This window comes from Lathamus discolor, chromosome 1, assembly GCF_037157495.1.
Source record: "Lathamus discolor isolate bLatDis1 chromosome 1, bLatDis1.hap1, whole genome shotgun sequence".
In the NCBI taxonomy this organism is placed as follows: domain Eukaryota; kingdom Metazoa; phylum Chordata; class Aves; order Psittaciformes; family Psittacidae; genus Lathamus; species Lathamus discolor.
In genome coordinates, this window is record NC_088884.1 from 80632587 (window position 1) to 80659784 (window position 27198).

A 27198-nucleotide genomic window follows, 5' to 3' on the forward strand; every position below is an offset into this window, starting at 1 on the left:
GAAAACGAAGAACTAAGACAAACCCCGGCTAAAACCCGGTTCGGCTCCTTGGCCCCGACCTCTGCCCTCAGGGCCGTCTCTAACTCCCGTCAGGAGTCACCCGGGGCTGAGAGTCAACCGGAAGAAGAGCGGCGAGAAGGCCACTGTCGGGACCGAGACGAGCCCAGCCCAGCCCAGCCCAGCCCCGTCCCGTCCCCCTCCTCTCCCCTCCGCTCCCCAGCCCGCTCCCCAGCCCAAACCCCAGCCCTCGCCGCGGCCGCGGTGGGCGGGCTCTGCTGCCCTGCCCGTCGCCCCGCCTCGCCGCGGCGGCCCCTCCTCAGGTGAGGGTTGGCACCGCCTCGCTGCCAGGTCTGAGCCCGGAAGCGCCGAGCTCGTGGCGGCGGCTGGCTGCCGGGCCATGGCGGGTGCGGAGCTGCGGCGGTGGCTGCCCCTGTTGCTCCTCTTCGTCTTCCGCATCCCGCCCAGCGCCGTGGCCCTGCGGCTGCTGCTGAGTGCCGCGCCGCCCTTCACCTGCTCCCAGCCGGTAAGCGTGGCGGAGTCGGCAGCGCCGGGAGCTCGGGCAAGACACTGGCGGCGTCCCCGCGGTGCTCGCAGCGGACGGGACCCGGCCGCAAGGCTGGCGAGGCGGCGGGGTCCCGCTTCCTGCCGTGTCCCGCGCCGCCAGCGGCCGCTACCCGCCGGTGTGCCGGGGGGCGGGCCCCGCGCGGCCCGGACCGGGAAGAGGAGGCGGCTGGAAGTCGGGATGAGAGAGCGGCTGTCCCGTTGTAGGGGTGCGGGACGCGGCGGGTTTCCTTCTCCCGGGACAGGCATTGTCGGGCGGGGAGCCCGGGCCCGTTCGGCTCCCTCCCGGGCGGGTAGCAGCAAGGGCTGTGGGGCAGGCGACCCGGAGCCGCCTCGCTCCCGGCCTTGGCCCTGCGTCCGCAGGCAGAGCCTTGGGCGGGTGAGCTCTGGCGCCTTCCCTCCCTCCCTCCTCCGTCCGTCCATCGCGGAGCTGGCGGCGAGCGCCCGTCCGAAGCGGGGTCCGCAGGCGGGGGGAGCTGCCCGGGCAGGAGGTGGCCGCGGACGGGACTCCTCTGAGCTCTCGGCCCGAGGTCGGTGGCTCCTTGGTCCTGCTGCTGACCCCATCCGAGCGCTGTGGTGCTCGGATAACCCCGGGTCCTTGGCTTTGTACGGTCTGGGGGATTGATTGTGGTTGATGTGGGCTATATGTGTCAAAGCAACTGTATGTAGCGCACAGCTGTGTTAACTTCATGTTAAACCCTAATTCTAAACACCGCAGAATTAGCCTGGCCGTGTTGATGAGTGCCGGGAAGTGCCAGTCACTAACATCTGTGAGGGACCTTGGCTGGAGCTGGGCTCGCTAAAACTGCCTGAAGTTACTGCACAGGATGTGAGTCTTTGCTAATAGCTGAGGTTGCCTAATATCCTCAGTGTTTTAACCTCTTCCTTGCAGCTGAGGATTTTGAGGAGGAAGCAGGGAATCTCTACCGAAGGAATAGGTAAACAAACATTACATGTACTTGAAATCTTGTAGGCAGGTTGCTGGTTATCTTTTCTTCCTGAGAAACCAGCCAGAGAGGATATAGATTGAGAGGTGCAGAGTGGTGTCTGTAAAAAGTGAACTAAGCAACCTGAGCTAACTTTGGCACCCCAAAGTATTAACAACTAGGTGGTCTCTCTTCTTCTGGGGCGTTGTTCTGGTTTTGTTTGGGGTCTTTTGTTGTCTAAGACACATGTAAAGAGTATATAGAAGGGGGAAGACATTTGGCTTTGCTTTTTGTTTCTGTTAGTAGCAGTGGTGTATGTATAAACAGGATAATGGGCAGCTGTCTTCTAAGCTAGACAGTTTTATATGTCATAATGCATTCTCAGCAGTCTAGTGAAGCAGCCAGTCAGATGGGGCTGTAGACATACATCAGCCTAAATGTGTCCTTTGGGATGAAAGCTTCTATAATCTTTTCCTGAACACATTTCCTAGCCTTTGTCTATGCTGCCTCCTTTTCTAATGTTTGATCGTACGCTTACCCCTGTTTTCACCTGACCTCTGCCCTGCTGCCTTCACTCCTATTTAAAAATACCCAGGAAAAAGGACCACTTCTGCAGTTTTACTTTAGGCTGAGCATTGTGGAGTTAAAAAATGCAGAATCTTAGCAAAGGGGAAAGAGGACATTACAGTATTGCTTAGGCATTTAACAAAACCATGGGTAGCCCAAACATTTAGTCACACAGAGCTTGAGAGTAATACATTATAGAGTTTGAGTCCTTGGATGCTTGGGCTTTGATTGACTTTGTCTTCTTGGCTCTACCTCTGGCTTTTTAGGGAACGTGAACCATGATAACATGGGGAGGGGTTCACCAGTAGACAACTGACTTTGACCAAGGAAGTGTGTTTGTAAATCAGTGAATGTGTAAGCCTGCACTTTGGCTTTTTCTGTCAATAAGCCATTTTCTAAAATGCAAACAGTATTATGAAAAATGAGTTGTCTTAAACCCACAAGCAGCCTCTTTAGAAGCAGTTGTGAAGATGCTGATGCAAACAGGAAATCAAGTACCATCAACTGAAGCTAGGACAGTTGAAGACAATATCCCCTTCCCTTTCTGTCAGTTGAACTGTTTTTGGAGGACGATTCAGTAACCCTTCCAATGAGTGACAGCAGCGTGGTTCAAAAAGGAAGCTGTTGCTGAGCACAGTTGGTGAGACCCACTTCCTTTTTTAACCCACCACACTCATGCTGCTGTTGCTGAGCTTCAGAGCAAGTCAGGGTGAGCAACAGTGGGGTTTTTTTCAGCAGGCCTTTCATGTGGTGGAGGCTGTTTTGAAAATGGAGTGGTGGAGGGAAAGTGTTGTATCGATATTGGTAGACACCTGTAAATTGTGAAAGTAAAACTAAAGGCTTGTTAACAGCTTATCCTATTAAAATACCAACAAATGCACTTAATGGGGCTTATTTACCACCACTCCATCAAATATGCTCAGCTGTAAGGCTCAATAGCACAGCTGCAAATATGGTTCCTTTTAGTAACTAATATTTGAATATGTCATCTGCAGGGAGGTAGGCTTCATGTTTTGTTGTTTTGAGGTTGTTTTTCTACATACAAGGTAAAACTATCCCACAGCTTAAATATCCATCTGGTTGTTCGCCATCAAGTCTTTAATCACTGTGTGCAGTCACTGGGCCATAACTGTTTCACTGCATGGCATGCCTCGGTGTGCTGGAGGAATGCAGTGTTTATAACTCTGCCATCTTTAAGGAGCTGGATAGGTGTACATAGTTTGGCTTTGAAATCTGTCTTGCTAGCTTGATGGATATTCACTAAAAGTCTCTGGCAAAGAATGGATGAAACAGCTCTCATGAGCAATGGTGGTGCACCTGAGGAAGACTTTTCCTGGTCCACCTTTACAAATGTGCTTATATTGCCTTGCTATTGACTGATTTCTCTCATTCTTCTTTGTGGCATCTTTTTGCCATGGAGGATGTGCTCACCAACAGGGAAGGGCTCATTGAGAATCTGATGCTCCAGGGCAGCCTTGGATGCAGCGATCATGAGATGGTCAAATTTGAGATCCCCAGGACAGTGAGAAAAGTGTGCAGCAAGCTCACTGCCCTGGACTTCAAAAGAGCAGACTTTGGCCTCTTCAGGAGCCTGCTTAGTAAGGTTCCATGGGATATAGCCCTGGAGGGCAGGGGGCCCAAGACACTTGGTTGATATTCAAGGATTACCTGCTACAAGCTCAGGAGTGTTGCATCCCACCTAGAAGGAAGTGCAGCAGGAGGGCCAGGAGACCTCCTTGGATGGATAAGGAGCTGCTGAGGAAAATCCAAAGGAAAAAAGAGGCTTATAAAAAGTGGAAGCAAGGACAGGTGGCCTGGGTAGAGTACAGGGATGTTGTCCGGGAAGCTAGGGACCAGGTTAGGAAGGCTAAGGCCCAGTTAGAATTAAACTTGGCTAGGGATGTTAAGGATAACAGGAAGGGATTCTACAGGTATGTAGCAAACAAAAAACAGACTAGGAACAACACAGGCCTCCTGAGGAAGCTCTCGGGAGAACTGGCTACACAGGATTTGGAGAAGGCAGAGGTTCTGAATGACTTCTTTGCCTCAGTTTTATCTGGGAAAGGCTCTGACCGCACCACCGAAGTCTTAGAAGGTAGACGCAGGGACTGTGAGAATGAAGACCTTGGGCCCACTGTAGGAGAGGATCTGGTTCAAGACCATCTTAAAAACCTGAACACGCACAAGTCCGTGGGACCTGATGAAATCCATCCGCGGGTGCTGAAGGAGCTGGTGAATGAAGTTGCTAAGCCACTGGCCATCATATTTGAAAAATCACGGCAGTCAGGTGAATTTTCCATTACTGGAAAAAGGGAAATATAACCCCCATTTTCAAGAAGGGGAAAATGGAAGACCCAGGGAATTACAGACCAGTCAGTCTCACCTCTGTGCCTGGCAAAATCTTGGAGCACATTCTCCTGGAAGGCATGCTAAGGCACATGAAAAACAACAAGGTGCTTGGTGACAGCCAGCATGGCTTCACTAAGGGGAAATCCTGCCTGACCAATCTGGTGGCCTTCTATGATGGGGCTACAGAATTGATGGACAAGGGTAGAGCAGTTGATGTCATCTGCCTGGACTTGTGCAAAGTGTTTGACACTGTCCCACACGACATCCTCGTCTCTAAATCAGAGAGACATCAATTTGATGGATGGACCACTCAGTGGATAAAGAACTGGCTGGATGGCCACACACAAAGAGTTATGGTCAATGGGTCAATATCCAGCTGGAGACCAGTAACGAGTGGTGTCCCTCAGGGATCGGTGTTGGGACCGGTCTTGTTTAACATCTTCATCGCTGACATGGACAGTGGGATTGAGTGCGCTCTCAGCAAGTTTGCCGATGACACCAAGCTGTGTGGTCCGGTTGATATGCTGGAGGGAAGGGATGCCATCCAGAGGGACCTTGACATGCTTTTGAGGTGGGCTGATGCCAACCTTATGAAGTTCAACCATGACAAGTGCAAGGTCCTACACCTGGGTCGGAGCAATCCCAGGCACAGCTACAGGTTGGGCAGAGAAGAGATTCAGAGCAGCCCTGCGGAGAAGGACTTGGGGGTGTTGGGCAATGAGAAAATGAACATGAGCCGGCTGCAGTGTGCGCTTGCAGCCCAGAAAGCCAACCGTATCCTGGGCTGCATCCAAAGGAGTATGACCAGCAGGTCGAAGGAGGTGATCCTGCCCCTCTACTCTGCTCTTGTGAGACCTCACCTGGAGTATTGTGTGCAGTTCTGGTGTCCTCAACATAAAAAGGACATGGAACTGTTGGAACAAGTCCAGAGGAGGGCCACAAGGATGATCAGGGGACTGGAGCACCTCCCTTATGAAGATGGGCTGAGAAAGTTGGGGCTGTTCAGCCTGGAGAAGAGAAGGCTGCGTGGAGACCTCATAGCAGCCTTCCAGTACCTGAAGGAGGCCTATAAGGATGCTGGGGAGGGTCTCTTTGTCAGGGACTGTAATAACAGGACAAGGGGTAATGGGTTCAAACTTAAACAGGGGAAGTTTAGATTGGATATAAGGAGAAAGTTCTTTCCTGTGAGGGTGGTGAGGCACTGGAATGGGTTGCCCAGGGAGGTTGTGAGTGCTCCATCCCTGTCAGTGTTCAAGGCCAGGTTGGATGAAGCCTTGGGTGGGATGGTTTAGTGCGAGGTGTCCCTGCCTGTGGCAGGGGGGTTGGAACTAGGTGATCTTGAGGTCCTTTCCAACCCTAACTATTCTATGATTCTATGGTAAACCAGAGTCACACTTAGTGCTGCTAGAATGTTTCTGGACTTCTTGGCACAAAAAGGGTTAGTGATCTTAACTACCAAGCTTCAGTGTAGAGGATTAGGAATTAAAGCTATGAAAATATGATTTTTTAATGGATTTTTGCGATGAGTCTTCAACTTCTGAGTTTTGCTTTGATTTTGTTGAGAATGTTTGTGAAGGCAAGAGAAAGAACTTAGCAACTGTAGAGAAAAAGCTTAAATCAAAACAGTATTGTAAAAGATAGTTGTTTCTTATCAGCCTTAAACAAATAATCTTTCAACAGTTATTTCTGTAACATATTCGTGTCCTGTTGATCTCTGCTTCTTTTAACTATGGAATCAGGAAAGGGAAACTGCAGTAAAGTTCAAATTGGCCAAGCCTTGGAAGATACATAGAATGGCTCACAGGTGAGAGGCAGATTTTGGAAAACTGGAGCCCTTCCTGTTCAGCAGCTGCTCTTTCATTTCAGTGCTGAGGAAAACTGGATGCTTGCCCAGCTCACATCCATTTCTTGCAAGTTACTACAGCATCCTGCTGCAGAATCTTGACCGCCTGTTAATTTAACTGAATTATTATGACTGGTGCTGCTAATCAGTTTCCCATTTTATTTCAGCTTCATATGATTCTCCACAGCATATGGTCTGTTCTTTCATGTCAAAAGCAAAAAAACTCTTGAGGAAAAAGAAAAAACGAAAAAGAGTGAAAGAAACAGTTGCTTAGCTTTCTGTGAAAATATGGCAAGTAAACGTGAAGAGTTGACTGTGCCTGTCCTGCTAATACTAGTTTTGGGCATCACCTCACAATCATCTTGTTCTCATTTATGCTTCCCATGTCTGTACCTTTGCTTTTTGGGCAGTAGAAAGCTGGTGAGAAGAGAACATCTCAATTTAACCTCCTTCTGTAATAACTTGCAGAGCAGTTGCCTGGCTGCGGGCTCCATCTTCTGCTTTTCTGCAGAGTTCTTTCTCCCATTTGCCTGCTTGTCTGTTGTGTGCAGACCGACATGTCTTGATTCTGTCAATGCTTCTTACATGCTTCTAGCTTTATGTGGGTGAGCAGAAACAACCATCGCTCTAATTTTATTTCTATTGTCTCATCTAAATTGGTGCTTGCTTAAGTAGGGAAAGTAGGTTAAGTACTTCTGCTGACCGCAGCTTTGTTAATGCACTCTGAATGAGCCAATGCATCAGATAAGGCTTTGGGCTGGTTGGACCTTTAGAAGGGAAAACCTGCAAGTATTACCCCTGGTGCTGAGGAGGTAGCCAGTGCAAATCTGCATATAGTTGCCTTTTTGTACTGCAGAACCAACTTGTTTGTGTTGGTTGGGTTTTGGGGGTTTTTGAATATTTTTCCTGGCTTTTGGGTGTCATTCTCTGGAGTTACACTGTCTTAGTATAAAAGTGTGCCCTCATCGGCAGCCCAGTCAGTTCACCTGGGCAGTATCCAAAAAGGAAATGAGGGTTTTCATGGGTTTTCCTTTGAGGTTGTTACATCTCAAGCCTGCCTTGTTGCTTTACCTTCTCTTTCTGTTACCTTTGCTTCCTTATGCCGATAGTGATGTCTTCCCTGATGGATGATTGTTCTTCTGGGCATTTTTTGCTGTTAGGTTATCCCTGTATTGCTTTGGGGACTGGGAAGGGAATAGACCAACAATTGAGTTGCTGCAGACTCCTGTGTGGTGGGAGGTTCCCTCTGCCCCTTCTGTGGTAAACCTGCTAAATACTTGACTAAATGGTGGCAGCTTAAAACACTCCAACACAGTCTGCTATGCATAGAAAAAGGTTACTGGCACAGCAGGTAAACAAGCTAGTGTGGGATAGGAAGAAAACATTTGTAGATAGCCCCTTGAAAATCCTGTCAGGTTGGGGAGCGGTGACACACAAACTATTGTTGTTTGTCCCTGTAGAAACCCAGTGTTGAAAGGTAAGAGATACCTTCATTGTCAAGTTCCAGTTCTGAATCCTACTTAAACTAACTGATAATTCCTGATTAAGATCTTGGTTTTTTAATGAATGTCAGGGCACAGTCTCATGGACACTGAGAACATCATTGTGAACACTTTATAGGAGAGAATAGATCTGGAGGAAGAGAGAATCCATTTATGTGCTTTGTTGGTTCAATACTAATATTGATCATAAAACAAAAGAGGGGGAAATGCAGCACTTCTTCATTTAACCGTGTCTTATCTGCTAATAAACAGAAACACCAGCACTCAAATGAGAGCATCTGTTGCTGCTCTTCAGGCAAATAATGCTGTATAATTTATATAAGGGGTTTATCATTATGCAGTTTACAGTAATTACTGATAACTGCAGCAGAGCAGGACAAAAAGACTCGGTAGTAAGTGATAGGTTTTAACAGAAATCATTAAATTGAAAACAAAAAAAAACATGGTTAGTAGTCATTTTTGTTGCCTGTTGTGGGTTCACCCAGCCAGCAGCTCAGCCCTACATAGTCCCTCACTCTGCCTCAGAGGGATGGGGTGAACATTGGAAGGGAAAAAGCAAGAGAATTTGTGGATTGAGATAAGGACAGTTTAATAGGTAAAACAAAAGCTGTGCATGCAAGCAAAGCAAAATAAGTAATTCATTCACTACTTTCCATCAGCAGGCAGATGTTGAGCTGTCACTAGGAAAGCAGGGATTCTTCATGTGCAACACTTACTTGGGAAGACAAATGCCATAACACTGACTGTCACCTCCTTCCTCTTCCTTTCCCCTGAGAGATCAGCATTGTATGGTCTGGGATATCCCTGTGGTCAGTTGGGGTCAGCCGTCCTGGCTGTGCCCCCTCCCAAATTCTTGTGTCCCCCAACCTATCTGCTTGAGGGGAGTAGTACAAGAAATGTAAAAGGCCTTGATACTGTGTGAGCACTGTTCAGTAATAACTAAAGCATTCCTGTGTTATCAATGCTCTTGTGGTCACAGATCCAGAATACAGCATCATGCCAGCTGCTGTGAAGAAAATTAACTTCATCCCAGACAAAACTACTACACCTGTTTGTGCAAGGGGCATTGTCAGGCAAAGTAATTTACCTGAGAAAGTCTGATTAAGCATTTGAATTACATTAGGAGTAAGGTTTTGGGTTATTTGGTTTTTTTACTATCTTAATCTGCTTTTACATACTTTAGTTACAGTGGGACATGACCTGATTTGGGAGGTAGAAAGTTTCGTAACATTTCTATTAATTATACTTGTATACAATTCTTCTTAAGTCTGATGGGATCTAAAATACTCAATGGAAGATTTGTCTATAGATTTGGCTGCAATAATTAGGTGCAGTATACTTGTTAAATTGCAGTTCAGATTAAATTGGTATTTGTATTCAAATTGATCAAGTTGATTGGCCTATTTCCCGTATGAAGACAGGCTGAGGAAGTTGGGGCTGTTCAGCCGGGAGGAGAGAAGGCTGCGTAGGGACCTCATAGCAGCCTTCCAGTACCTGAAGGGGGCCTATAGGGATGCTGGGGAGGGACTCTTCATCAGGGACTGTAGTGACAGGACAAGGGGTAATGGGTTCAAACTTAAACAGGGGCAGTTTAGATTGGATATAAGGAGGAAATTCTTTCCTGTTAGGGTGGTGAGACACTGGAATGGGTTGCCCAGGGAGGTTGTGAATGCTCCATCCCTGGTGGTGTTCAAGGCCAGGTTGGATGAGGCTTCGTGTGGGATGGTTTAGTGTGAAGTGTCCCTGCCCATGGCAGGGGGGTTGGAACTAGATGATCTTGAGGTCCTTTCCAACCCTAACTGTTCTATGATTCTATGGTTTGAGCTTTTGAGCACAACAAAGATGAAAGTGAAAAGTACTTCATACATGTCCTTACATATTGACATTAAGTTTGTAGATTTATTTTGCTGTTGGCTATATTAGAGCTCCTCTGCCCCAGGCAGAGCAGTGCTACACAGCTTTTGGGGCTACCTATCCCAAAACTCGCATCTAGCAAGACCCGGTTTGGGTGTTTCCCAGCCAGCCAAGTTGTAAGTGCCACAACCTAGCAGTGAGGCTGGGGATCCAACAGTGAGTTGAAAACTTCGAGATCCACTGCAAGAATAAGGAGGAAGACAGATGATTCCTGCAGGTGACCACCTAATCCCTGGAGGTCAGGGGAGAAAGGAACAGAGTGGGAGAAGGGCAGGGAAAGGTTAAGTGTAATGCTGTTCATCCCACTTCCCTCCTTATATATAAAAAAACTTGTTTAACAGTGGAAAGTAATCAGAATATTTGTTCTGACTATGGGATGTTGCCTTTGTCCTAACTTAGTGCACCAAAGATTGTTTCATTTTGAAAAACATAACATTGCTAGCTGGCTGGTCAGAAAACAATTCTTCTCCAAAGTTCAGTTCTTAGGCAAAGTATTATATAGATTTGTGTGTACTTAGAAGTTAAGGGTGGCCAATAAGGCAGATTCCTCCCTTTTGATTTCAGTATTTCCTAAATGATAATGAAGTTGGTCAGTATTACACAAATTGGCTGTTGCACTGAATCTTCTTTTTAATACACCTATATCTTGAGTACATTTGTAGTACTGCTTATTGTAGTAGGGGTTTGTTTCTTGTGAAGGGTGCCTGTAGACTGGAGTTATACCTGTGTATTGTTTTGACTTGTGTAACAAAAGCCTGCAAGAGACTTTCAGGTTTTATGATTTTGTATGAGCATGAGGAGCTTAATGCCAAATCTGCCTGCTTTTGCTCAAGGCTTATAGGAACATGGGTGCATTAGCTGAAATATGAGCATCAATGTCCAAGGCATTTTTTTCATAGCCAGTAGAACTCTGCTCACATGTGAAATCAGTTGCTTGGGACAACTTGTATGATACCACACTTCACTGATTGCTTATACTTTGTATTTCTTTCAAATAATAGGAAGCTTATTGATTGATGAGGTGTTTTGCCTTCACTAGGACTTCTTTAAAAGCAGGATACAGTTCTGCCCTGCTGCAAGCAGACAAAAGCCAGCACAGCTGTGAAAGAGCAGTGGCCACTTTGCTCCTCAGGCCTGGTGGTACATTCCCAGCCTCTCCCATACAAAAAGGAGCAGAGGTGCAGAAAGGCAGAAGCTCTGGTTCACAGCTGACCTTCTTCCTTCCTCTCCTTGAGTCAATTTCAGGCTGTAGCCAGGTTGCTGGCGTGGTCGCAGACATGCTTGTGCCAGCACAGGGCAGGCTGCAGTGCTGGGGTGCTCTGCAGCAGGCAGTGCGAAACCCAGTACTTCAGTGTCAAACCTACCTGCACAGAGCTTGCGCTTCCAGTCAGATGGGCTTAGACCTTGCGGCATTACCAGCGTGATCACTGCTGGGTAGCAGTAACTTAAAGCAATGGTGTTCAAACACTTCAAGCTGTCTTTTATGTCACACTGGTTTCTATTTTCACAGTCCTGGATTTTGGCAGGGTTTTACTATCATCATCTTGCATTTTTGGTTCTTCTCAATGTCTTTCCATTATTGCAATTACTACTGTCGCATATGCAGTTCAGGTGTGCACGGGTTTGATAACCCCGTGTCCTTTGGTTTTCTGATTAACAACTTTGTGCAATGCTTGCTGGTGGTTGATTCTTTCAGTTTGTGTGCATTGTTATTCACTAAATTGTTTTCTTCCTGCCACCAAGCAGAAGCAAATTGCTGTCAATCCAGTTTCTATTCTGAGAATAATGTTCTTGTGTCTCTCCCCCACAGGATTTAAACTGCGTTGTCAGAAACAGTAAGTAATATTTTCCTTCATTGTGGTTTTCTCATTAATCACACAGCAAGTTCTTCCATCTAGAACTGGAGAGATAGGACGTGAAGCACTGCTATCATGCCTTGCTTTGGAAGTTTCCAGTTTGATCCATAATCAGCTCTAGCTAAAAGAGGAATGGGAAGCTAAGTCTTTCTTAAGGTAGACTTGTGGGGTGGGTGGAGCACAACACGACTTGTTAAGTTTCTATTAAAAGCTGGTAAATTTTTAAAGAATTGGGAATTTTAGGACAAGTTTGTCAGTAACATTCATTACAAGCTATTGTATCTATGATAAGACTTGATGAAAAGCTAACATATGAACTAGAATTAAAAAAGGGGTATAAAGCTGAAAGCAATTAATGTAAAGTACTGGGCATAAAGTCCATTGAATTAACTTAATCGTAAAGTACTTTCCTAACATTAATGATCCTATGAATTGGAAAAGGACTCTAGAGTTACTTTACATCCCTCTGAGGAAATATATTGGATGCATCAGGTGTACGGGTTCAAGTCTTAGCAATGACATGCACAGGAAACACTTTAGTATAATTATGGGTAATGTTCTCCATATGTCCATTTGGTACTTAGAGGTGTGTGGATCTTGCTGCAGAACTTCTTGGTCTTCCCTTGCAGTCATTGTTATAAGCAGGCTCATGTCTGCCTCAATGCCCAACCCTGTACTGTACTGTACTGGTACGAGTATTTTTTTAGCCATGCTTGCTAGATCAGGGAGATGACTCTGCTGAAAATAACCAGATTTTAAACTTTTTTTTGGCAGGAGGGGGATTGGGTAGGATTGGATTGGATCATATTTCAAACTGGCAGGTGGCCATTGGAATACAGCTTGAAAACACAGCTAAGCCAAACTACAGCTCTACTGTTAAAATGCCACCTTATTTGAATATTTGGTTTAAATTCTGCCTAATTATTATTTTTCTGCTGTAGGGGAGAGGTTTTTCTTTTTTTAATGCATAGTACCCTCTTTTCTGAAGGGTACTTCAATCTTGCCAGATTTTCTATAGCTGTTTTCTGGTAAATGAGCATTTGAGGATTGTCTGTTTACTTCCTAAACCTAAATCCATGCTGTCACAAGAAGGAATAGTGCCCATTTTCCACTGTTCCCATCACTGACCCAGCAAAAAAGACTGAAAGTGTATTTGGACAGAGGGGACTGACCATCCTGTTTTTAGTATGCTCTGATAAGTCAAATGTCTTAGAAGGGTCTAAGTAGATCATTTAGGGAGAGGCATAACAAGCAGTTGTGGGAAACTGAACTCAGATGTATATTCAAATTAGAAGTGATTTTTTTAAACAAAGTAACTATTGGAACAATTTCCCTGAGTATCTGACAGACTTCTTACCATTGGAAGGCTGGAAATTAGTACTAGTTTTCTAACATAGGTCTGTTTCAACAGCAAGGTATGAGTTGCTGCAGGCGATACTGAGTAAACTTACTTGACCTGTCTAACCTGACTATATTGACTGTGATAATTGCTAATAGATTTTAAGGAAAAGAGGAAGTGTAACTAACTGGAACGAGTTTAGAATATTACAGGCAATTTAGAAAGTACTTCTGTGCTGAAAACTGCCTTAACTGTGGAGCAGTCTGTCACTCAGTTTTGCCCTCTGAGTAACCCTGACCTAAAGGGCAGACCATAATTGCAACTAAGCAGAGCTTCCTCAGCCCCATTCTAAATGGTGGGTTTTATTTGCTGGACAGGTACCTGCATGGAGGTGAGCTGGCTGCACATTCGCACATGGACTCCTTCTGCTCCAAGCAGTCTTCACGTCTCTTCTGACATTTTCCGTCAGATGGATGGAAAACTGCTCCCTGTGCTTCGGATAGAATGGAAGGTGGCCACTGATGGTAAATGGTGATTTAATGTGAATATGGAGCAGAGGATTTAGGTGTGGTCTAGTAAGGACAGGGAGAACAATTATGACTTGAAGTCTCTTACTGATCTAGTTATGAAAGCAGACCTCTGAATTTGGGAGTTTGGCTACTTCATTTTGTTTGCTTTGGGAGATGCTGTTTTGATTTTTCTTGATGACTGAACTGAGGCTTTGGGTGTGCTGGGTATTCAAGAGCTCGGGATGCTCCCACTAGTTTGGGATAATGACATTTGAAATGGGAAAAGCAAATAAAAATGGAATCAAGTGGCCCACAGCTTTACCACAGCACTGAGGGAAGAATGGAGGTTTGCACTGCAAGCATTGCCTTTTCAAGGCATGGTGATGAATGCAGCAGTCACGTTCAGGGGAATTACATCTACAGACTGAATAAATGAGAATTAATATGAGAGCGTGCAAATAAATTATGTACTGGTAACCCAGTGCAAGTTCCTCCCATTTCAGCTAATCTGATCCTTGTAACTTAGGTTTCCTATACATACATGTCTTGATAAAGGAATAATTACCTCATTGCTGGAGCCTGAATGAGTAACAATAAAACAGGTTTTCTCACTCTCCAGATATCTTTGAATGTTTCTTAGTGTATGATATTTCCCTTCCATGCTCTTGTCCATGGCTTTGCACTGATTCAAGACAGAATTAAGTGTGTTCATTTCTTCCTTCTGCAGGGCCTTGTCTGAGGGCTGTTTATCTTGGTATAGCTATTGTAGTGTAGAAGCAGATGTGACTTCAGGTAACCTAGTGATTTTGTGTAGGTATGGTTATAAACTTTCTCACTGGGACTGTCAGTACCAAAATAAAAGCATGTTTGCTTTGGTGCCCAAACTGCATGAAACAGTCTTAAGAGTCAGAGCTAGATACAACACTGAACTTGTGGAACTGCAAGGGTGTCTGAGTGAATGAAGTTGCCATCTACTCTGCCCTTTCATTTGCACAGATGGATCTCTTGCCATGCAGGACAACCTTTAAGCTGAAGGTGCTGTTAGTCAGCCCTGCATGCTCACTTCTCGTGGCCAGTTATCTTTGTGTTAGGACCCCCAGGGCTTCAAAGAAATAAGACTGTGACAAGACTAGGCACAGTTGTAATCCCTGTGGGGGCTGCAACCTCTGCACATGCAGATGACAGAAAAACAAAGATACGTTTCTCTGTCCCTGTGCCTGCAGCTAGCATCCAGTATCTCCAAGGGGCAGAGCTGGCTGTGATGCAAGTGAACAGCAATCGACAGATCTGTGCCCAGTTTGACTTTCAGAACAACTTGACACTTCAGGTCCGTCCGGATGGAGGCCGGGTGAGTGCAAAGGGCTCTAACCTGCTTTTTTTAGCCCATGTATTTGTTTCTGCTTTCACCATTATACAGCAAGGTTATCTATTAAAAAATACAGAGTCTTAGAGTTGATGAAAGCAATCAAGATACTGGGCTTGAGACATGCTGTCATTTCCAGTTCGTTTTACACTTGTGTGAAACTGTGTATGAGCTGCTTTCTTCGTGTCTCTCGCTTTTGCCATTCTTCAGGTGTTAAGAATTGTTGCTTTCAGTGCCTAGCACTTGTCATCATTCCAGATATTGCTTAAAGTAAATAATTGTAGGTGGTTTTGCCTTCTGTTTGGCAGCTGTGCCACTTCTAGCCTTTTTAACTCAGCCTTTACTTCCCCTTCTTTCTTGGACTCTCTTGATATGGAGGAAAGCACCAACCTTGGAGGTGGTCCTTCAACTTACACTAAGGCTAGGAAACTCATCAGAAAAATGCTGAGCATCCACAACTCCCCATATGAACAGTCTGAGCTGCATATTTTAACCTAATCTCCTTTCAGTTTAGAATGTCAAAACTCCACAGAGTTGTTTGCCATAAGACTGTTGTATCAGCTCAAAGATCCAAAGAAATATAACTGTACATTCCTCATTCCAGACAGAAGGTTTTGGGACAAACCAAGCACTAATACATTTAATATAGTTAATATATTTAATAATGAGTTCCATTTTATTAATAGTCAAGCTTCAGAAAAAGCGTCACATGGGTTGAGGGAACATAGTGGAACAAGTCAGCCAAGTTAGCTGTTACTTGCAATGTCTTTATAGAAAAACATTCTTGTTTAAGTCCTTGTAAATGTGTTTTGTTTTCAGTGGAATTTCACTTTTGACCGTTTTGAAGTGGAACCTGGCCAGACGTACCAAGTTACTGTCTACCACCTCCCCAAACTGGGGGTAGTTGGAGACTACAATTACAAGTCCACGTCTCTCACAGTGCCTGGTAAGAGATGTCTAGTTTACTCTAGGTCTTGAGCTTAAGACTGCTCTGTGTGTATGTGAAAATTTTCCTATAACTGAAAAGAATTTTTGTTGTTTTCTCCAAAGATGCTGGGCATCTGCAGTGCCTTCTGGCTGCACTGACCGGTTTGTGAATGTTTGGCACTCAATACTTAAACTGTTCCATAATTTTCTTTTTAACTTGTTTATGGTTGTCAACATGTTTTTATAAAATGATGAAGTGTGTGGTGTGTCAGTCAATGTGAGCTGGAAAAGGAGAGGGACCACTTGGGTTTCAGCCCTCTTACCCTTTCTTACACCTGGTCACTTACAGAACTTCCCAGCTTTTATCCTTCACTGTTCTTCAGAAACCTAACGCATTGTGTCAAGCTCAGCAGTTGCAGGGAGCTTTGCTGATTAGAGCTTACAGGTGAATTACAGGGGCACTGTAAATATTCCACCGTTGAAAGTGGGAAATTTAAGATATGCAGTGGGTTTTTTCAACTGTTTAAGCAGGGACTTGTGCCTTTTCCTTTGTCTAAACCTGGGAGGAGAGACATAATTTAAGCTGAGACTTTTAAATCCCACACTGCTAAATGTTAAATATTGGACTCTGGGTTGGACTGATGAAGGTCACAAACAGCAGAGCCAATCTGCTAAGTGAAGCAAAGAAAATTATAAACTTGGAAAAGTATTTTAGGATCAAGAAAGATTACAGCCTCATAGTTTTCCTGGGGCAGAGTGCTTTTGGAGAAATCTATTGCTGTGGCATGATCACAAGGCCCAGAGATCAATATGAAGTCTTAATTCTACTATGACCCTCTCTGCACAAGTCTTACATTAGCAAGGATTGTCAAATATTCCTGTTATAAGATTGTATGGCTTTACTCTTTTCTTATCAATTATCTTTGTTCTGGAAAAAAAGAAGGCACCATAACATCACAGGGAGTCTAGTTTATACATTGGAAACCAATACTATTCTGCAGCAATATTTTGCTGCTGCATTGACAAAAGGTCTCCATCAAGGATGGTTTGGTTAGGTGGTGTCTGGCTTCTGATAAGAAAATAGGATTTTTTTTTTCCTAAATGGAAATAGTGTTTCTGACTAGTCACTTGTGGTCTTTCTTGCAGATTGCAAGGACTCTCTGATGAAAAGAACCATACCATGTATAAACACAGGTAAAAATATCTGAGCTAGATGTTGTGAATGAAGTTCCACAGCATCACAGAATGGTTTGTGTTGGAAGGGATCTTAAAGACCAGTTCAACCTCCCTGCCATGGGCAGGGACACCTTCCACTAGACCAGGTTGCTCAAAGCCTTGTGTAACCTGGCCTTGAACTCTGCCAGGGATGGGGCATCCACAGTGTCTCTGGGCAACCTGTTCCAGTGTCTCACCACCCTCAGAATGAAAAGCTTCTTCCTAATGTCTAATCTAAATCTCTCTTCTGTCAGCTTAAAGTCATTTCCCCTTGTCCTGCCACTACATACACTTATTAAAAAACCCTCTCCAGATTTCTTGCAGCCCCCTTTAGGTACTGGAAGACTGTTATAAGGTCTCCCCAGAGCCTTTTCTTCTCGAAGCTGAACAAGTCCAACTCTCTCAGCTTGCTTAGTTCGAATTCCTTTAACTGAGTTGTTTTTGACTGGGTGGTTTTGTTTAGCATGGGAAGCTAAAGTTTCTGGATCCTTAGGCCACAAGCGGCTAACTCTCACCTAGATAAAGCTGAACTTAATTTACAACCTGTGCTTAGTTATGTAAATGAAGGCCTTGAGACCAGTGCAAACTAGAAGATAAAGGAGTTGCATCTGTTAGCAAGGAGCAACAACCAAAGAGATAAAAAAACTAAATTATGGCCCCCCACTCAAGACAACGGACGAACCTGGTGATGGATGAGGATAACCAGAACTATAGGCCCAAGAGGCATATGAACAGTATGTGATGGTCAGGTGCATAAAATGTAAGGGTATAAAAACCCAGGAATTTCTTTGTCCCTCCTCAGAGGCACCCAGTTGAGCTGTTCCTATTCCTGTACCACTCAGTTATTATTTTTCTAAGAATCAGATGGCTGAGAGATATCTCATAGGATGGAGAATTTACTTTAACATAGACATGGGTGCTCTGTTGGGAATATTTCTGACATTTGAGAAACTTTGGCATATCTGCACTATTTCCAGGCAGCTTCTGGGAGCCCAGGATCCAAGGTAAAAGTCTAGATGATACAACTCTGCTTGTGAGCTTTAACCCATGGGTGGAGTCAGCCCGGTACCAAATTCATGTGGCCAGTTTCCTGGATGAGAAGAAGTGTAAAATGATCACACGTGATTTCACTGAGGTAATTACCTTCCTAAATGATACCTTCTGTGGTATTTTAGAGGAGTGCTTCTTTAATGGTTGCTAACCACAGACTTGCAGCCATAGAATCATAGAATGGTTTGGGTTAGAAAGGACCTTAAGATCATCTAGTTCCAGCCCCCCTGCCATGGGCAGAGACACCTCACACTAGACCATGTCGCCCAAGGCTCTGTTCAGCCTGGCCTTGAACACTGCCAGGGATGGGGCATCATGATGTAGAAGGTGTAACAAATGCACTTGAACAGCAATTTGCAAGGAATTACTTTCACAGAATTTTAATTGCCTTTGGAAAGAGGAACTCTGTTTCAGGAAGTTGGTGGATAAAAGATAAAAAAGAGGTTTTATAATGCATGGAGCAATCTGTAAACATCTGTAATGAAACCTGCAATTTGATAGGTGACTCTCTGGGCTCTATTACCTTTGTCAAGCCAATGCCAGTGGGTTAAGACTAAAAAAATCAACCAAAACGGAGGTGCAAAATTTCAATAAATCACTTAAGTAGTTTATCAAATGTGATGGCAGCAGGGGATGGTAATGAATTATTTTTTTAGATTAAGAATGAGTGGGTTTATAACAGATGTTTCAGCCAAACTGAGAATAAATTCCTCTAGATCTTATAGCCTGTGTTGTTGAGAAGCTCAAAATAGATCCAGAATTATCTTCTGACATAAGAAATGTTCCCCTTCAGGCATCCGAGGGAGGAAAAATGCTGACTGTTTGGTACCAGTCTCCACCCTTCCTTGTGGCAGGGCAGATATATTGGTGTCCAGTTTGTTTAATCTCTCCATTCCTTTCACACTTAAATTCCTTCATATTGCATCCACTGATACATACTACATTATGACTGACACAGCTGATGTACATATTTCCCTGGTTATATGTCATTTTGGAGTATGTATTGGCTAGTCATTGTAAAGAATATTTTTAAATTGTGTACAGCAGGTAACAAGGGCAGCTTATTTTGCCTGTTCTAGAGTGTCAGAAGTAGCAGTGTTGACAGCAGTTTTAATTAGAGGAAGCTTGTTAATGCTTACACATTAAATAAATGAAGGCATTTACATTGTTAAGAAAGTGTAAGTTTAAGTTAACATGATGGCAGTTATACAGTGTTCATCCTTAATTGTTTCCTGTTACCTATGCAACTTTAGCCCGCTGTCTTAATTACCAGGTATTACCAGGTCTGTCATGCTGGACACCTGCAGTGGTGGTGACCAGACCATTTATCTGTTTTGTTTTGTGGGCTTCTTGTTCCTCTCCTAAACAAAGAAGCAATTTCTGCTGCTTTGGACCACTCTATATTCTCATGTTGACTCCTTTTCTTTTCCGGCTTTCAGTTAATTTTCTTCCTTCCCCTGTAACTTACACCTGATTTCTGCAGGGTGGACTACAACAGCAAGTGAATGTCACTATCAAAATAGAGAAAAACATAAGAGCTTGCTGCAACTACAAAATACAGGTAGGATCTTGCCCTTTTCCCTGTGTCTTTCCTTCACCCACAATGCAGTGAGCAGCTTAGGAATGTTACGGGGGTTTTGCAGAGTGTTTTGTTCTGAGATTCGCTAATCCTTAATTATCTGTATCAGGGAAATTATTGTGGCTGAGAGAACAATATTTTTTTATATAGGTATTCTCTGTAGACAGTGTTTTTTCCTTAGTATAGGGTTGCCAAACTGTGGACTGTGGAGGGGGAATGGCAAGTGTTCAACCTCAGGAGCTTGCTGCCTTCTTGATGTAGTGTAGAAATCTTGATTGATGTTGTTTGCTGAAGGGAAATGGGCATTATGGGTCCTTGTGCTAAAATATGGGGAATATTGAGGCAGGGGGAAGATAAAGTGGAGTACAGAATTGCTTTTAACAATAGCTTCTATTTTCTGAATTTATTTCAACTGCAGATTCAGCCGTTTTTTGCAAACTGTGGCACAGACTGCCTGAGACACTCTGCTTTCATCCCATGTTCACCAGCTCCAAGTGAGAACTCCTTTTCTGTAAATTAGATTCCTATTGTCTTACAGATGAGAGCTGATCTTTTAATGTAACTCTTGTCTTTTGCAGGTACAGACCCACCAGGTAAGAAGTTCTTCCAGTACCCTGAAACTCCTTTTCTGCTGCTCTTTTCCTGTCATATAGAATAACAAAAGATCCTCCCTGGGAATGACCCAATGGGCAGGAAATATCTCCTTGTAACACTGAGCTCAGAAGGAACTGTGTTAAAAGTTTCATGATTTCACCATAATTTCTCAAGGCAAGTATTTGTATGCAGCGTGAACCTTAAAGAGCAATTTTTTAGGCATACTTCACTTGCACAAAATTCTTTGAGAAACAGTTTTGACAAGAAGAGGCTTAATATAAAATACTTTCTGTCACTTTGCTCAGTGTTAAAAAATTTGCATAATATAAAACAGCTTTAGAGATAATAGCTTGCATATATTCATTTTTATGAATATCAAGATAAATCATGTGCTTAGTGATTTGACATCTTTTTTTGGCTGCAACGACACCTGTAAGGAGTTAGTTTGCCCAAGATTTAAAAACGCCTGTAGATTGAAAAAATACATCATCCAAAATGGTGGGGGTTTTGTTGGGTTGTTGGGTTTTTTTCAGATTAAGGTGGATTACATGAACAGGCAGGACATGGGAGGCATGCCTGTCAAAGCTGGGTAAAAATTGCTATTTAGAGGAAGGTTATTGATCTGTGTTTTCAGTGTGCTGCACATATGGTTCTCTGTGGGACAAGTTTATGGTGTAGAGCATCATCATGAAAGCAGAAATTTGGTGTGAGAAGTGTGTTATGTTGTAAGGGGGAAGTGCTGGACTATCTGTGGTTTTAGGCAGAGCCAGGATCCTTCTCCCTTGGCACCTGCTGTTCAAGAAACTTCTGTTCTTTGGTGAAGCTCTGTTTTGTTTATAGCAATGTCTGAGCACTATTTTTGTACTGCAGGCGATACGATTATGTGGCTCTACTGGTGTATCACTGGGATCTGTGTGTTACTGGTGGGATCAGTCATAGCAGGTATAATATGTATGACCAAAAAACGAGCAGGTAAGACTCGTACCAGCTAGGAAGAAAACAATTAATGCTAAAACTATTTTGTTCTACTTCTGTACCTATTCTTATTCCTATTTTCTTCCTTGCTGTTCTGATGTCTTGCCACTGAGGTAATGGCTATGTAAATACTTTCTTCTGTTTTACATCACAGGACTTGTAACATCCTAATACCATCCACACAGTTAAGCAAAGTCTTCTGTGGGTTATGCGCTGATACTCTATTTTCATAGCACTACAGAGTTTATGAGGCAAAAAAAGAACTTCATAGTTCAGTCCTTTGTTTCCTGCAGATTACCTCAGATACCTTATCTGTTTCTTTTTCTCCTGTACTGCATAAGAGTTCTGCAGGGCAGAAGCTTCCTATTTGTCCAGACTGTAATCTTTCCCGTCTCCCAGAATCTGTACAAATATTATTTTAATGCTGTTTTGAGCTTAAATAATGTTTTTCAATTAAGATGTAAGAAGGGAGACAGGGCACAGAGGTTGACATTGAGTGGCAACCATGAAGCAGTTATCACATTGGAACTGTGCAACTTGGTGGTTGGTAAAAATGTAGTGAAGTACATAGCAAAATCTGCTGTAGAAAAGTCTTTATTCCTTTTTTTTTTTTTTTTCCTTAGGCTTCTCTCTCTCCATGGTTTTATCCCTGCATAATTAAAGATTATGGGAGTTTTTTAACTTACTGTTTGGAAGGTGGTGTCATTTTAAGGATATGATCTTATTTCATGTTTTCAGAACTGACAGTGACTTTCTCTTCCAGGCCACTGGCGAGGAAAATGCAACCGCAATAATTTGCAAACTGGTAAGACGTCCTGCCTGTGTTTAATCAAGTACATGTAATGCTTTCTGGAAGTCTCACACAGTTGTCCAGAAGGAGCTCTCATAGGCTCTGCTGCTCTATAGGTGCTTCCCATAACCAAATGGTAGCCTTAGGATCTTCCTGTTGAGCTAAAACAAACTTTGTATATGGAATTTGGAATGCCATGTTTGCCTAATGGGAGATACTTGCTTTGTAAAGTGGTAAGGCTTTTGATGGAGTTGATGCTGTAGTGGCAAAAGAAACTCTGTTAATCATCTAAGCCATAGCAGTATCAGATTGTTTTGGGGTGGGTGCATTTGGCACTCCAGCAGGGAATATAGCTACATCTGCAAGCCTCTTGAATCTGGTGTGTTGGTTTTGTGTGGTGAAATTCCACTATTCAGGCATTATTATAAATCACAGCTTCACTGTCTGGATTTTTATGTTAAATTTGTACAGTGAGATGTTGCCTGCATATGATGCCACAATAGCTTCAGAACTGGTAGTTCCTATAATCTGTTGTTAATATTGTCCTATGTTGGTTGCTGCTGACTTGCACCATTACAATTTCAGAAATATGGCTGAAATGAACATGTTTTTGTCTTTCAGCAGCACCATATACTGACCTTCCTCTGCCACCATTGAAGCCCCGAAAGGTTTGGATTGTGTACTCTGCTGATCACCTGCTGTATGTGGATGTGGTGCTGAAGTTTGCCGAGTTTCTGATGACAGTCTGTGGCACCGCTGTAGCCTTAGATCTGCTGGAAGATCATCAGATCTCAGAGCTAGGGCCATTACCCTGGCTTACTCGACAGAAGAAGGAAATGGAAGACCTATCTTCTAAGATCATCATCTTATGCTCACGTGGCACCCAAGCCAAATGGCAGGCTATGCTTGGGAGTGAGCCTGTGTGTCTCAAGCAAGATCAGCAAAAGCCAATGGGAGACCTGTTCACCCCAGCCTTGAATCTGATCCTCCCAGATTTCAAGAAGCCAGCTTGTTTTGGAATGTATATAGTCTGCTATTTTGAGGGGATAAGTAGTGAGAAAGATATACCTGATCTGTTCAATGTCACATCCAGGTACCAACTGATGAACAAGTTTGAGGATATTTATTTTCGGATTCAGGATCTGGAGAAGTTTGAACCTGGGCGCATCCATCGAATCCAGGAAATCACAGCTGATAACTACATTGATACCCCTAGTGGGAGGAAGTTGAAAGAGGCAGTACAAAAGTTCAAGAATTGGCAGACTGAGCACCCAGACTGGTTTGAGAGCGAAACCATCTGCTTGGATAATGATGAAGAGTCTCTGTCCCTAAACAGAGAGAGCCAGGTGGATACCTTGCTAAATGAACCAGGTGGAATTGTGAAACACCAGCTGCACCTACGGGAGCCTGACCCTAACTGCTCCTATGTCATCAACCTACACATGCATGAAGGTGAAAGTGGAGGCTGTAAGCTGCAACCTCAGCTTAATCCACGTGGGGATGCGACTTCTCAGACTGTCGTCCTTCCTATGGATGAGGCTCCTCTAGTTCAGGTAGTAGAGCCACTCTCTTCCATGGAAGATAGGAATATACTTGGCCAGCAAGTGCTGAGTAATGAGGACTGTATGGAAGGAGTTCCTCTTCTGGAGACAAGCATTCCAATGAGGAATAACGTCATCCTCCATGATGACTCTGAAGTTTCAGCAATAGATTACCAGAGTCCTGCAAACCTCTCTGGCAACTTGAGACACCATCTGAATGGACTTATGTACTCTTTTTATCAGCAGAGTGTCATTCCTTCAGGGCCATTTCTCTGCCAAGAGGAGGCTGATGAGCAACACCAGTTGGTCTTTGATGACCAATGCAAAGACCAAAGACAGTCAGTGCAGTCAGACCAGGGCTACATCTCTAGATGTTCTCCTTTGCCTCCTGATGACCTTGTGGAGGAGGAGGAGGAGGAAGAAGAAGAGGAAGAGGAGGATCAGGAAAACCAGGGGGTCTTCCATGAACTCTCTGCAGAGGTCTTGAACAGTCTAAAGAGCCTCCAGCAGCAGCTGTTTTTCCAGGACATTCAACGGAGCTCTGACTGGGAGTGTCCAGCGGAGGTGATGGACATTGGCCAGTCTTTGGAGGACTGCTAGGCTGTATCTGGAACCTGCTTCATTTGAAGTACCAGAATGGAAGGTGGTACCATGCATAGTGCTGAAACTGCATTTCCAACACCGTCCTTGTTCTCATAAATGACTTACTGGTAGGCTCTTCCTGTCTGCTGCTAGGAGACAGGATTGCCCAGCAGACTGGTAATGCTGCTTCCAGCAGCTGGAGAGAAGCAACAAATACTAGCCACCTCTGTGAAAGAACAGGCAGTAGTTCTGTTCCTTGGGGAAATGTATTACATTGAATCCTCACTGATGGATGGCAGTGGCTCATCTACCTGTGCCTTCAAAATGCCCTACAGCTGTGCTGGTTCTATTGCACTGGATAAAAGTCATGGCCAGAGTTTGGAAAATAGCTTTAGATAACATGGCAACATTTACATTGCCATTTTAATACGCATCTTAAATAGTTTGTTATAAATACTGTGTTAAAGATGCGTGCCTTAAACCCTAGCTAGGTTAGGGCTGTCTCTATCTGGTTGATACATGTATCTATAGAGATTTTTAGTTTTGCCACTTGCTCATTTGCAACTTCATTTCCATAGCTATTCAGAAACCAAATGCAGTAACTGAGCAGTAAGCAGGATAAACTTTTAAATTAGGAGTCTTCACGGCTCTTCTTACTTCCCTACTGGGAGGAATGTGCCTGAAAACCAGCAATAGGAGGAAGGGGAGAAAGAGGGGATAATGGACAAAAAATTGGGATTTGGGCTTCTTGTGCAATTATGTAAGATACACAGTTATAAGAAGAATTGGGCTGAATAGAGTTACTGAATCAGGAGAATCTGGTCTATTCTCTAACGCACTGCGGCAGTGCTATTTGCCTTTGGATGTCTTAGCACCAGGAAGACTTGAACTGAAGATGTGGGTAGTGACACACAATTAAGGAAATGAAAGACTATTCTGGAGTAGAAAAAAGTGTAGCTTCAGCAGATGGTTTTGAGTGGAGATTATAACTGAGTTAGGGGAGGCTGAGCTAAAATGAGTGTAAAATGTATTTATATGGGTATAAATTCAAGCGCAGGTAGTTTAGGTTAACCATTGTGAAATACTTTATAGACGAAGGGTTCATCTTACAGTTACCATTACTGCTCCTGGATCAATTCCAGTGGTTTTAAAAACTTGGGCTCAATACACCAGTAAAGCTTGTTACCTGTCAGTTGTTGGCCCATGTAGTGCTGGCTGGGTAGCGGACTAGTTGAGGCTGGTGTTTACCCTGTTTGTTATCACAGTGTCTGCAGTTCAGCCCACCGGGTAGCAGCCTGTGAGATGTAAATAGATCTAGGCCTTTCCCCTTTCAGACAAGCTTGTCATCATCCTGTCCTTGCCAGTTTACTTGTGAAAAATTCTTAAGATTCTTTTATTTCAGCTTTTTTAAAATCTGGTATCTCAGAAGATAATCTGTATTACATGTATTTTATAATTTTATTTGTTTATAACTTGTGGTTTATTACTTAAATTAAAAATAACAAGAATACTTTTTGGATATATTTACTCAAACACTTTTATGTGCTCAATTCCACCTAGCTCCTGTTAGTATTCCTTGCAGAAATCTGAAGCAAAACTGACAGCCAGAACTCAACTGGCTGACAAGTGCCAAAGCATTCCTGCAAAGGGTTATGGCTGTATTCAGTTGAGTTGGATACAGCTGAGGGCCCTCGTGGTGAAGAGCATGCCCCTTCAAAATGGGTGTTAAAGAAGGGAAATGTCTATCATTTCTGTGCAGGGCTGCCCTGTGAGGCAGGACTGTTCAGACAGCTTGCTGTCTCTGTGGCCAGATGCCTAGAAAGACTTAACAAAGGGATGGTCCCTGCATAGATCCAGACTGAAAACTGGGTGCCACTTTCATTTCCTGTCTGTACAGGAGCTAAGCCCCCAGGGGCTAAGCCAGAGGCAGCTGTGAGCTCAACGTGTCTCCAGCGAGAACCCCGTTCTCAGAATAACTGTCATCTTGATGATCCCACTTCTTACAGTTTCTTTTCTCTTGCAGCAATTAACATGTAAATCTGAGATTTTTTTTCTCCCATGAGCCTTTTTCAAGTAGTATGAATTCCTATACATCATTGGAATGGGAAGCTCAGAAGTGTCATCTGGATTTTCTTGCCTTAGTCATTCCCTTCTCAAATAACTCCCGTGGTGGCACAGCTTTTTGAATTCACTTTCACTTGCAAAAAGTTCAAGGGAAAAATCTGGATGCTATTCCGGTGATCCAAAGTGAGGAAATCAAGTAACTTGAATGCATCTGTTGGTCCCTGAATGCAAAATTGAATACCCCAGCAAGACTCAAAGGAGGGAAATAAAGAGCAAAATCAGTCACAAGTTTCTAGTTTTATTTTAACAATCTTGCTTTTTAAAAAATACAAGTTCTGATTAATGCAAGGGGGATGCCAAGTGTCCACTGGCCACAGGCCTTCTCTCACTTCAGTTTCTCCTCCTGGGAGTAGTCATCTCTTTTGTCAGGATAGCAAACAGAGAGCGATAACATGCTAAATGGCTGAGTTATGTTAAAAGGCTTGTAATGGAATCCCAAGGGGTGTTATGGCACAACATCATTTGGCAAAGTGTTAATGACCTGGAGCAATAGTTTCAATGCTGGCAGGATAAATGGCTGGTGTGCAAGATGCATCAGGTGAGGTATTGTTTGCACTTTAATGGTACCACTGTTACACTCTTCTGCAAACAGATCTATTATGAGCTGAAGGGTTTAAATACAAGTGAGAGCTCAATTACCAAAGGGAAGGGTATTCAAAAGGAGGAGCAGGCTTATAAACAAGACATTGAAGAGCTTTAAGTATTTCTCTGTAGTAAGTAATTAAGTGGCAGCCGAGCTGCCCTTTTCCTTGCAAGGGGTCTTCTGTATCGCCAGCTACTACATGAGCTTTACGCTCTCCAAACAGCACATTCACTAACAACCTAGAGACCATGGCACTACGACGAACTGCTTTTTCTACCAAAGAATTCTATGCAACAGAAGCATCATTTTGCAAGGTCATCTGTCCCAGGCAACCTTTGCATCTACGGACAAATCTGAACTGTGATGTCCCTGTCAATTGTTTGTATATGCCATGGCTAGATAAATTTTGAATATGCCAGTTTCTCAATAATGTCCTAACTGGAAAAAGGCACTCACTGTTGAAACAGCAACTTTGTTAAGCGCTATGAAAGGGTACTGAAGTAAGACCC

At 43.7% G+C, this 27198-nt stretch overlaps 1 protein-coding gene across 5 annotated transcripts; it reads left to right on the plus strand.

The window, feature by feature from the left end:
• Window positions 1-317: 317 nt before the first annotated feature.
• IL17RA (interleukin 17 receptor A) lies at window positions 318-25492 on the plus strand. 5 transcript variants are annotated; one of them, XM_065682672.1, is made up of 13 exons: window positions 318-523; window positions 11473-11497; window positions 13235-13381; window positions 14590-14714; window positions 15549-15675; window positions 16803-16850; window positions 17849-18006; window positions 19405-19482; window positions 19919-19994; window positions 20079-20093; window positions 20965-21066; window positions 21833-21874; window positions 22481-25492. In XM_065682672.1, the coding sequence occupies exons 1-13, from the start codon at window positions 398-400 to the stop codon at window positions 23998-24000; spliced, it is 2589 nt and encodes an 862-aa protein (XP_065538744.1). In that variant the 5' UTR covers window positions 318-397; the 3' UTR covers window positions 24001-25492. The 5 variants fall into 5 exon arrangements, with proteins under 5 accessions (XP_065538744.1, XP_065538745.1, XP_065538742.1 ...); XM_065682673.1 differs by having other exon boundaries at window positions 22484-25492; XM_065682670.1 differs by lacking the exon at window positions 318-523 and adding an exon at window positions 560-940.
• Window positions 25493-27198: the final 1706 nt, after the last annotated feature.

Coding starts and splice junctions, on each gene's coding strand:
- IL17RA (XM_065682670.1), top strand. CDS start 743: ATGAGAGAGCGGCTGTCCCGTTGTAGGGGTGCGGGACGCGGCGGGTTT. Junction 14,715..15,548: donor TCCGTCCGGATGGAGGCCGG/GTGAGTGCAAAG, acceptor TTTTGTTTTCAG/TGGAATTTCACTTTTGACCG. Junction 21,067..21,832: donor TATGACCAAAAAACGAGCAG/GTAAGACTCGTA, acceptor TTTCTCTTCCAG/GCCACTGGCGAGGAAAATGC.